Below are 12,882 nucleotides of genomic sequence, written 5' to 3' on the forward strand. Positions count from 1 at the left end.
CAGGCGCGATGCGGCGATAATGAAACTCTATGGGGAAAAAACCGGATCCGGTGGCAACAGGTGCCGGATCCGGTTTTTACACTTTTCGCCGCATCGCGCCTGATGCACAAAAACTGATGTGTGAAAGTAGCCTTACTGACGTTCTGCAAACAACGTAGACTGCAATATTTAACGCAAATGAAAATACTACAAAAAATAGGATTACATTTTAGACATTCTTTAAATTTTTGAATCTACTATGCTTTACTAGTTGACTGCTGAATTCACTTCTGAGTTGAGGAAGTTTTTTTTTAATTTTTTTTATTTTGTAACCTGCAGTCGGTTTTCTTTCTTAAATTATAGGACAACCTCTTTAATTGTGGCATTCTTTCTCAATATTTTTTTTTCCTTGTTTTTTTTTTAACATATAGAAAAGTGAAAAAGGGCTCTTTGCTGATTGATTCAAGCACCATTGACCCATCAGTGTCTAAAGAATTAGCAAAAGCAGTTGAAAAAATGGGAGCTGTGTTCATGGATGCGCCTGTCTCGGGTGGTAAGTGTTTTGCATAGTTATTACGGTATTATTATTTTAATACCTCTGTTATTTCATGCGTAAAATTAAATGTAGAAACTCCTTCCAATAATAGAGCTCTCCACGCTGCTGTTTTTTCAGATGATCCTTTGTCCATTTTTCCAATAATATTAGTGAGCAATTTGTAAGAACTAAATAAAGCATGCAATGCATATATCTTTGTTTTTTTTCCCCTGAACATACTAATGTACCATACACCACAATGACCGTCTATTATGTGGTGCTTATTCTGAAAACTCATATCTATAATCTCATTGCCGAAATTGTTGACACCCTTGAAATTGTTCCAGAAAGGAAGTATTTCTCCCAGAAAATTACTGCAATTGCACGTCTTGTTATACACGTTTTTATGTCCTTTGTGTGTATTGGAGCACAATAAAAAACAAACAAACAAATTGAACATAATTTCACACACAACCCCAAAAATGGGCCAGACAAAATTGGTGGCACCTTTCCAAAATTGTGGGTAAATTGACTTTGTTGCAAGCATGTGATGCTCGTTCAAACTCACCTGTGACAAGTAACAGGCAATATGAAAATTACACCTGAAACCAGATAAAAAGGAGAGAAGTTGACTTAATCTTTGCATTATGTATCTATGTGTACTACATTAAGCATGGAGAACAGAAAGAGTAGACGAGAACTGTCTAAGGACTTGTAACCTTGAGATTGTTGATATTTTTCAACAATTTTGGTTCTCAAGTCCATCTCAAGAGATCATGATGTTTTTTTGTCCACGGTGCGCAACATGATCAAGAAGTTTACAACTCATAGCACTATAACTAGTCTCCCTGGATAATGATGGAAGAGAAAAATTGATGAAAGGATACAAGGCAGCACAGTCTGGATGGTGGATAAGCATCCCCAATCAAATTCCAAAGATATTCAGGCTATCCTGCAGGTTCATGGTGCGGCAGTGCCTGTACAAACAATCCATCCACATTTGAATGACGCAGAAACATAAAAAGCTAGATTGCAGTTTCCTAAAGTGTACACGAACCATAATGCTTCTGGGAAGTATCTTGTGGACAGATGGAACTTTTTGGTAAAGCACATCATTCTACTGTCTACCGAAAACTGAATAAGGCCTACAAAGAAAAGAACAAAGTATCTACAGTTATATATGGTGGAGGTTCAAATATGTTTTGATGTTGGTTTGCTGCCCCTGGCACTGGGAGCCTTCACTGTGAGCAAGGCATCATGAAAACTGAAGATTTTGGGTTGCAATGAGATTCCTAGTGTCAGAAAGCTGGGTTTGCGTGCTAGATCATGAGTCTTCAGCAGGATAATGACCCCAAACATACTTCAAGAAGCACCCAGAAATAGATGGAAACGTGATGGAGAATTCTGAAGCGGCCAGCAATGAAGCCGGATCTAAATACAATTGAACACCTTTGGTGAGATGTTAAAATTGCTGTTGCGTGAAGGCACCCTTCAAGTATGAGAGACCTGGAGCAATTTGCAACTGAAGAGTGGTCCAAAATTCTAGTCGAGAGGTGTAAGAAGCTTGTTGATGGTTATTGGAAGCAATTAATTGCAGTTATTTATTCTAAAGTGTGCGCAACCAAATATTAAGTTGAGGGTGCCAACAATTTTGTCTGGACCATTTTTGTGTGAAATTATGTAAAATGTTGCCGTTTTTTTCTTGTTTTTTTAATACACACAATGGAAATAGACGTATGTGTTAGGGTATGTGCAGACATTCAGTGTTTGGCAGCGCTCTGGACGCAGCACATGTCCGCTGCATTCAAAGCGCTGCTGGCTTTTGAACACCGGTGATTCCGCATGTGTTCATTGAACAGTGTGGAATCACCGCATCCTATACATTGGACATGTGAAATCTATCTTGCAGAGACGCTGCAGTCTGGAGAGACGCGCCGCATGTCCATCTCTGCAGGTAATGCACTTTGCAGTAACATCTGGACGCTGCGGAGTTATGCAGCGTCCAACCCACAATGTTTACTGACCGTGGGAACTTACCTAAAGCAAAACATGTGGAATTTCAATAATTTTCTTCGAGAAATAATGCATGTTATGGAACAACTTCAAGGGTGCCAACACTTTCAGCCATGACTGTCTGTGTAGATGTACGTACAGTGGCATGTAAAAGTTTGGGCACCGCTGGTCAAAATTACTGTTATTGTGAACAATTAAGCAAGTTGAAGATGAAATGATCTCTAAAAGGGCTAAAGTTAAAGATAACACACTTCCTTTGTATTTTAGGCAAAAAAAATATAAAATGTCATTTTTTTACATTTTAATAATCACAAAAAGGAAAATGGGCTGATGCTAAAGTTTTGGGCACCCTTGGAGGTATGTGTGCTCTGATAACTTTGACCAAGGTTTCAGATCTTAATTAACCTGTTAGAATTATGGCTTGTTTCACTATCGGTGTGAGGAAAGGCCAGGTGATGCAAATTTACCAGCTTTATAGAAATCCAGCCTCCTCTAACCTCCTCTAGTGCCAACAGCAGCAGCCATGGGTTTGTCTAACTCTAAGCAGCTGCCTAGCACTCCGAAAATGGTGGAGGCTCACAAAGCAGGAGAAGGCTATAAGAAGATAGCAAAGAGTTTTCAAGTTCCCTTTCCTCATTTAGAAATGTAATTAAGAAATGGCAATTACCAGGAGCAGTCGAAGTCAAGATAAGGTCTGGAAGGCCAAGCACAAATTTCAGTGAGAGCTACTCATAGGATTGCTAAAGAGGCAAATCAGAACCCCTGCTTGTCTGCAAATCTTCAAAAAGATTTAGCAGATTCTGGAGTTGTGGTACATTGTTCTATTGTTTAGAAACACCTGCAGAAATATGGCCTTCATGGAAGCGTTGTCAGAAGAAAACCTCTGTTGCATCCTCATCATAAAATTCAGCATCAGAAGAATGCAAAAGAGCATCTAATCAAGCCTGATGTTTTTTGGAAACAAGTCCTGTGGAACGATGATGTTAAATTAGACCACTCTGGCCACAAAAGTATGTATGGAGGAAAAAAGGGCACAGAATTTCAGCAAAAGAACATCTCGCCGACCATTAAGCATTGGGGTGAATGAATCATGCTTATAGGTTGTGTTGCGGCCAATGGCACTGGGAACATTTCACGGGTAGAGGGAAGAATAGATTCAATTAAATTTCAACAAAATCTTGATGCAAACATAATACATCTGTAAAAAAGCAGAAGTTGTAAAGAGGATGGCTTCTACAAATGGATAGTGATCCTAAACATACGTCAAAATCCACAAAAGCCTGCCTCAAAAGGCTCAAGCTGAAGGTTTTACAATGGCTCTCACAGTCCCCTGATCTGAACATCATTGAAAATCTGTTGCTAGACCTCAAAATAGCAGTGCATGCAAGACGACCCATAAAATCTCACAGAACTGGAAGAATGGATGAAAATCCCTTAACTATGAATTGGAAGATTATTGTTGGGCTACAAAAAACCTTTACATGCAGTGATACTTTCAAAAGGGGTTGCTGCTAGATGCTAACTATGCAGAGTGCCCAAACTTTTGTATCCCACCATTTTCTTTTTTGTAATTTATATGTACATATATGTGTATGTTAATTATGCAAATTGTCTCTTCAGAGAGGAAGAGAACTAGAACTCTAGTGCCACCTATTGGAGGTAGCAATCCTAAAAGTCAATGTTGACCCTTTAACGAGCCTAGTTACATGACTTGGGATAAAAGCCAAGCCAGAATCTCCATTTGCAGACACTGTGTTTCAGGGTACTGCCCCTCATCAGTGCAAAGTGGGAGATCTGGTTTGGCTGTGAGAGAGGCGTCTGACCGATATCCAAGAAGTATCATTTCTCCTTGCGGAGAATGACATGCTAAGCATGTCGAGATGAGGAGACTTAAAGCCGCAATGCTCCTCTGGGAAATATGCTAATTATGCAAATTGTCTCTTCAGAGAGGAAGAGGACTAGAACTCTAGTGCCATCTATTGGAGGTAGCAATCCTAAAAGTCAATGTTGACCATTTAACGAGCCTGGAAGACCAGTGATTTCTAAGCACTTGTGTGTGTGCATGGATGCAAGTTGGATGTTAGCCTGAACTATATACTCCTTCTCATGCAGATAGCCACTTTTTTATTGCAGTGCTGGAGTGGTATCACTAGTGCAGGTTCACTGCTTTAGTAATACTTGTACCAGCCGCCAGTTTTCATCTATTCTCAGCACCACTCTTGTCAGTCTTCTGCAGGTTGTGACTTGTTGGATCACTCCAGTGTTTGCTGGGCGACAAGGAGGTCACTTCTCAATGTAATTCTGAGAGCCAGAACGAGAATCTCCTAGACTTTCATTGAGCGCTTGTGACCGTTACCTCTGACTTCTTCCCGTCAGCTGCGGTCACAGGTTGTTGGAACAAGACCGGAGCGACACTGGGAGTAGCTGAAGACGATGGCTGAGATAAGTATATTACTGAAATAGGTAAATTATACTATCAATACCAATTTGGAGGTGAATGAAAAGAAAAAACCCAAACACTGGAGTGGTGCTTTAACATATTAACTGTCTTCTATTATACAGAAATGTACATACTTTGAAAATGATGGCAAAGCTCCAAATGTTTATAGAACTTCATATATCACTCACCGCAAATTCAAATGGTCATACAGTAGGTATTAAACTGCATGCTCCCCGGTATTCCTGAATCCACGTGTGCAGCATAAAGGCATTGTCCTCGATTCATCATTGCCTTTGTCGCTTTATAAAGGGGTTGTTCAGTGCCACCCACTTCAGCATCGGGAGATGAGCTGTGCCAATGACATTGTGTACTTACCTGTTGTGATACGTTCACGATCAGCAGGTGTTGTGCATATGCTATTTAATAGGTCCCTGTGGATTTTGCATGTGCTCTGGAAAGGGTGAGAGGTGACATCATCAGCTCCACTTGCCTCATGAAAGAGAAGTGAGTGGCACCAAGCCCCACATCAGGGGGTTCCCTGATCCTGACTAGAAGCTTTGCTTACCCACCATCTCTCTGCTTCTCCCAACTTGACTTCAAATTGTCTCACCCCAGAAATAAAGAACTAAACTATGACATTTCAGAGTGTGAAAGGTCCTAGAAGGGCTATAGCTCAGGTCCTCCAGCAGCTTATTCATATTCAAGTAAGATAAATAGTTTTATTTTCCTAAAACATAGGAGATGATAGCGATATAACCTGGGTCTCCCAATAAAATAAAGTCTGCATAAGGATTGGCATAATGCAAGTCAAGAAGGCAACATAGTACATAGTGAATTTTGCTATATACAGAAATACTGTGGTTTTGCTATACATAGTACAAATGATCCAGATGATCACAGGTTCAAGTCCCCAAAGGGGACTAACAATTTTATAGTAACAAAAGGTTTGAAAAAAAGCAAACGTTTGAATCATCGCCCTTTTGCCCCATTAATGCTAATGATATTTAAAAATAAAAAATACACGTGGTGTCGCCATGCCCATAGATGTCTGATCTATATAAAAGTAATATAAAATTAATTAACTTGATTGATTGGTAAACAGTTCCCAAAAAAACATGGTCAGTTGTGTGTTTTTTTTGTTTTTTTTTCCTCCATGATTTCATTATGCTTGGAATTTTTTTTTTTCTCCCGTTCCTCGATACACTATGTGGTAATGTGGTAAAATGAATGGTGTCATTCAAAAGCGCCAATCATCTTGCAAACAATCAAGCCCTCCATCTATGTGGACAGAAAACCCCCCATTATGGCTCTTGGGAAGAAGGGAGGACAAAATGAAAATGCCAAAATGGACATTGGCCATGTCGGGAAAGGGTTAGAAAACTGCCCCAAGACTGAAAGCGTATCCTATTGTCATCCATTTTGCGGATCAGATTTAGCCATTAAAGTCTAAGGAGATCTACACCATGTTCCAAATTATTATGCAAATTGGTTTTAAGTGTCATAGTGTTTTTTTTTTCAGTGAAACCCATTGATGGTATTGTGCCTCAGGGTTCTTTGGATCACTGAACTCAATCTCAGATACCTGTGATAATTAGTTTGCCATGTGAGCCCAATAAAAGGAAAACTGGATGTTCCACACTATTAAGCAGGCCAGAGTTTTCAAGTAACATGGGAAAGAAAAAAGATCTCTCTGCTGCTGCTGAAAAGGATCAAATAGTGCAATGCCTTGGTCAAGGGACATTAGATATTTCCCGAAAACTTAAGAGTGATCATCGTACTGTTAAGAGATTTGTGGCTGATTCTGAGCACAGACGTGTTCGTGCTGATAAAAGCAGAATGAGGAAGGTTTCTGCCAGGCAAGTTCATCGGATTAAGAGCAGCTGCTAAAAAGCCATTACAAACCAGCAAACAGATATTTTAAGCTGCTGGTGCCTCTGGAATCCCTCGAACCTCAAAGTGTAGGATCCTTCAAAGGCTTGCTGTGGTGCATAAACCTACTATTCGGCCACCCCTAAACAGTGCTCACAAGCAGAAATGGTTGCAGTGGGCCCAGACATACCTGAAGACTAATTTTCAAACAGTCTTGTTTACTGATGAGTGTTGAGCAACCCTGGATGGTCCAGATGGATGGTTGGTGGATGGCCACCATGTCCCAACAAGGCTGCAACATCAGCAAGGAGGTGGAGGAGTCATGTTTTGGGCCGGAATCATGGGGGAACAGCTGGTACGGTCCTTTAAGGTTCCTGAAGGTGTGAAAATGACCTCTGCAAAGTATATAGAGTTTCTGACTGACAACTTTCTTCCATGGTATAAAAAGCAGAAACGTGCCTTCAGGAGCAAAATCATCTTCATGCATGACAATGCACCATCTCGTGCTGCAAAGAATACCTCTGAGTCATTGGCTGCTATGGGCATAAAAGGAGATAATCTCATGATGTGGCCACCATCTTCCCCTATCCTCAACCCTATAGAGAACCTTTTGAGTATCATCAAGCAACAGATCTATGAGGGTGGGAGGCAGTTCACATCAAAACAGCAGCTCTGGGAGGCTATTCTGACTTCATGCAAAGAAATACAAGCAGAAACTCTCCAAAAACTCACAAGTTCAATGGATGCAAGAATTGTGAAGGTGATATCAAAGAAGGGTTCCTATGTTACCATGTAACTTGGCCTGTTAGGATGTTTTGGAGTTAAATAGCTTTTTTGTTCAGTGAATGTGACCTCCTAATGCTGCAAATTCCACAAATGAGCATTTTCAGTTCTTTAAAACATATCAAATGTTTAGAAATTCTACTCGGCCTAATAATTTGGAACGGTGCATTTTGAGTTTTTATTCATTTTGGAGATTATACTGTTATCATTGAGAGGTTTCTTCAATAAAATTTGATGTATACTCTAACAGGTGATGACTTTTATTTGACTGACTGTCATTTACACCGACCACTTAGGAAAATCAGAGAGAAATATCATTTGCATAACAATTGGTAGCATGGTGTATATGAAACATACATACTTTGTGCTTCAGAGTTTCTTCCTTTTTTTCCACTGATCCATTGTTAAGTCAATGGATAAAAAAAAATTTAGAGGGTGTCCAACTTCTCAAAAAAAAAAAAAAGGGATGGGAAGAAAGGAGATGCAATACGGATTGACACCTGAGGGGGAAAAAAAGCTGTCCATTTCTCATGGGTGTAAAAAATTGGTAAGTGTGTGTGAGTCTAACCTTCGACTCCATTACCTCTGAATGTATGTCCTTAAGAAAAATCTTTTCTCACCTTCTGGTCAAAGAAATTGGTTGCAAAAACATTGTTCAAAATGTCTTAACTCACACATGACAAATGGGGTACGTCACAGTAAGACGAGGGCTGCACGGAGACATGTCTCTGACTTTTTTTGAGATTACTATATTAGATTGCAGCATCGCACCTAATCTCCTATAGTGTGGCATTGCGACTTGTGATCGTGCCGCGATTGTGACACAAAGTCGTAAATATTTACTAACATGTTTGTCCGTCACTGGCCAGAAAGTCGCACGTGATTCACTTGACATAGACTTCAATGTAAGTTGTGTGTGAATGAGACTTCTATGCAACTTGTCAGTGATTTAACTCTTGTTTCACAGCAAAATTGCTTACGTCCATGTTCACACGTTGCGTTCTTGCTACATTTTTCTTTCTGCAGGCAAAATCTACTCTTTTTGCAGTAAAGAAGCCTCTTCCAAAAACCATGACTTGCTGCGTTTTAATTGTCTCTTGTGCATGCTGATAGTTTAGTGCCCCCCCCCCCCCCGCACAAAAAACATGATGCAACGTCCTTAGGTTTTTGCACTGTAAAATGCAGTAAAACCTGATACCTGCAGTTTTTGCTGCATTTTTACACTTGCTCATCTCTTTCTATGGGTGAAAAAACGCTGCAGTTTTCAAAAACGCATCGGTTTTCCAATCCGGGCAGGAAAAAAAAATCTGTTTGCGGGAGATTTTTGAAATCTGATGGCTTTTGCTGGTACTGTAATGCGCAACTTAAAATTTTACATTAGAAAAGCAGCAAAAACGCAACGTGTGAACGTAGCCTAAAAGACCGAATTTGCATGTCTGCGTACAGACTGTAATGTATGGACTGACTGTTGGTCTCCTCACTAGAACTTAATCGCAACACTTATGCTTATGAGGCTCTATAGTTTAGGTCCGGAGCCCCGCAATCAGTGCAGGCATGGTCTGTGTTTCATGGACATCTGAACTCGGCCTAAGGCTGTGTGCCCACGATGCGATTTTTTTTTTTTTTTTTTTTTTTTTTTTGCGTTTTTGCCGCGATTTTCGGTGCAAAAACGTTTAAAAATCGTGTACAGAACGCCCCCCATGCATTCCTATGGCATTCCGCACATGCTGTGCTAATGCTGCGTTTTTTTCCGCGGCGGAATCGCATCGCGGAAAAAATCGCAGCATGCTCATTCTTTTGTGCGGAATCGCAAAGAATTGCCGCGAATCCGCAGCCATAGGAATGCATGAGAATCGCTTACTTCCCGCATGTGGCTATGCCCACCATGTGTGAAGTTAAGCGTCTCGTGTGGTTGGTACCCACGGTGTGGAGGAGAGGAGACTGTCCTCCAGGCCTTGGGTACCATACCCCTGTAAAAAAAAGAATAAAAAATAAAAAATCGGAGTATATTTACCTTCCGACGTCCCGCGCTGCCTTCCTGGCCTCAGCATTCCCAGTAATGCCTTGCGGCAAGGTCCTGTGATGACGTAGTCTTGCGTGACACTAGCGGTCTCGTGAGATCGCTATAGCAACGCGAGACCAACATCATCACAGGTCTCGCAAGACATCGCTGGGAACGGGAGCATTGCTGAGACAGCGCGGGACGTCGGAAGGTAAATATACCCCTATTTTTTTTTTTTTTATCATTTTTAACATTCTATCTTTTTTACTATTGATGCTGCATAGGCGGCCTCAATAGTAAAAAGCTGGTCACACTTGTAAAACACTATGTTTGACGAGTGTGACCAACCTGTCAATCACTTTCCAAGCGATGCTTCAAATCGCTTGGAAAGTGCTTGAATATCGCACGCGAAAATCGTGGCAAAATCGCGAACATAATCGCGGTGAAATCGTGCGGAAAAAAAACGTGCGATTTCTGGGAAGGAGTCCGGTTTTCATTGTCCGGATTAAATCGCTACGTGGGCACATAGCCTCAATCATGCGAGACATAATATTTGAATTATGCAGCAAAATGGGACAAATGGTGTCCATATGATCCAAACCTCCACTTAGTTCTGAAAAGACATTATGATGGGAGATACATATGTCAAGATAAAAATAAAAAATAAAACATTGAGCCTTTTAGGAACAGAAGGACATTTGGGCACCGTTATACTTTTGTCAATCAGTTAGATATAATGTATGCTGATTTCTGAGTTCTTATTCTGTTCAGAAGCAGCTGTTATTATATATATAAGGACACGTTAATTAGTAAGCGGCTGCAGACTATTAATAACTGGATTATGTGTATCTTTAATCTCTGCTAATGAAGCTAATTACTCTGCTAAATTGTGTCTGTGCCTCTTTGTCAGTTTTGGACTGCCCCCTTTAATCTGTTGGAGGTAATCTTTGCCCATTTGTGACCCAAAGAGATAAGGATGAGTTTATATTTCTATTTCTACCACTAAGTGAGCGAGGAAAACACAAAAGGCAATAAATGCTCTTGACCAGAACCATTAAAATGAAAAGCTGGGATTTCTCCTGGTCTTGACTCGAAGCTGTTTGTTTATCAGCTGGCGCCTAGTCTGGAGCTGAGAGCTCAAGATTTCTATCTGCTTCAGAACTTTGGAGAATTTCGCAAGGCACTTTCATTTTAACTTTAAGGTAACTTGAGTTTATAGCTTTGGCTTTAAAGATTACTAATGATTTACTCATTTCCTTGCTATTTAACCGAAGTGGACTTTTTTCCCAGGAAGGGATCTGTGTTTATTTAGGGCTTTTGTCTGCGGAGGGATTAAAAGGCGGCCCACCTACATCGTGGACTTGATGGCAATAAAAACTCACCAAAACACACCATAAAAAACATTCTTACCATGGCATTAATTATACAGTGTTGAACTGCTAAGAACCATGTTTCAGTCATACCTTGACTATTATAGAAGGGTTTTTTTTTTTTTTTTTGCTTCAGATGTCATTATTTTTGATGAGAAGTTATTTTGTTCTATTCCCATACTAACACCCGTTCTTGTTTTGAGTTTATACTGCTTTTATTGATCAGAACCTTTCAAAAGCCAATGGTTGTTCTACGCACTGTAGATGTCTGCATGATTACTTACATAATGTCATTAATTTAGTATGTTATTTGAAGTATTTGTACATGTACAAGAAATGAGAATGAGGCAGCGCTGGCTCGCTTAGCGGAAAAAAAGTGGATCTTTATAAACCATCTTCAGCATCGATCTGTTCTTTATTCTTTTGGCCCACTCCTCAAGAGCAGTTTGCTCTTGAGGAGTGGGCCAAAATACCTGTCGAGAGGTGCAGAAGTCTCATTGACAGTTCCAGGAGTCGTTTGATTGCAGTGATTGCCTCAAAGGGTTGTGCAACAAAATATTAAGTTAAGGGTACCAGCATTTCTGTCCAGGCCTATTTCATGAGTTTTATTTTTAAAAACATTATGTGGAAGCATGGTTGAAAGCAATGTCTGACTTTCATTTGTTCATTTTCATTGATTTTTGATTTACGGTATTACTTTTGTCAGATTCAAGTTATTTTGTCACCATTGTGGGTTTTTCTGTCATTAAACGAGGAGTACCAACAATTTTAACCACGTGTGTGTATATTAGGGTGACCGCAAAAAATCGATGTCGCAATTTTGTCCGTCTGGACCCCACAAAACGATTCCCCTTTCCAGATATTGAGAGAGCCAAAATTTGAGCTCGATCAAACGACGTTAACCCGTGCCGCTCGTCGCTCAAAGTTTGAAAAAATCCAAATTGAGGTATTTTAAGATTTAGGTATTTTGCATAGTCTGTTAGACTATAAAGAATGTGACAACAACATTGCAGAAATAGCCCTGACCTAATTCTCGAACCATTTGTGGTATTTGAATGCAGAGTTGGTGGGATTATCGTTTTTTGATCCCACCATTACAGACAATGAAAAGTTGTTAATGGCTAATAAATTGCTCAGTAGCACAGATGAACCATCAGAGCACGCTAGGGTTGTAAATCCAAAAGTTAGGAAAGAAAAATTAAAAGAGGTAGGAAGTAACCAACTTTAACGACCTTCTAACAAAAGACGAAGAACAAAAGCAATATGTCCTGCAAGTTGTAAGCAAATACCGAGCATTATATTCTGACGTTTCAAAAATTACTTTAACAAAAGCTCTAGAATAGATTAGATAACTATGTAAAATTATCAACTCATGTAGGTTAGCGTGCTCTGATGGTTCATCTGTGCTATTGAGCAATTTATTAGCCACTAGATTATGGCCCGATGCTATCGCATCGGGAGGATGCGATAGCATCACACCTCTCGCCATGTTAACCCTCAACACACACACTCCTCAACACACACTCCTCTCACCTTTCACCATCTCCACTCACTCTTTCACTCCACATACGACCCCTTCTCTCACTCCGTCTCTCATACTCACGCCGTCATCGCCGCTGCTCCACGATCCCCGACATCTTCTGCCGGCGCCATCCTGGATCCAGACGTTGTCCACGCCGGCGACATGTTCTTGCGGCGACGCCATCTTGAGTATCGTGAAATCCCGCGATAGTCAAGATAGCGTCGCCGGCGTGGACGATGTCGGGATCCAAAATGGCGTCGGTGAAATCTCGCAAGTTTTCGCCGACGCCATTTTGGATCCCGACGTCGTCCTCGCCGGCGACATGTTCTTGCGGCGACGCCATCTTGACTATCGCGGGATTTTGCCGAT

The 12,882-nt window shown here is 40.6% G+C and overlaps 1 protein-coding gene across 1 annotated transcript in view; it reads left to right on the forward strand.

Moving 5' to 3' along the window:
- Positions 1 to 12,882, forward strand: part of HIBADH (3-hydroxyisobutyrate dehydrogenase) — a 241,502-nt gene that overhangs the window by 41,720 nt on the left and 186,900 nt on the right. The window contains exon 4 of the mRNA XM_073581362.1: positions 411 to 532. Coding sequence (XP_073437463.1) covers positions 411 to 532 — 122 coding nt within the window. The remainder of the gene's footprint in view (positions 1 to 410; positions 533 to 12,882) is intronic.

This window comes from Dendrobates tinctorius, unplaced genomic scaffold (genome assembly GCF_039654945.1).
Source record: "Dendrobates tinctorius isolate UK_male_01 unplaced genomic scaffold, ASM3965494v1 ptg000070l, whole genome shotgun sequence".
NCBI classification, from domain to species: Eukaryota; Metazoa; Chordata; class Amphibia; order Anura; family Dendrobatidae; genus Dendrobates; species Dendrobates tinctorius.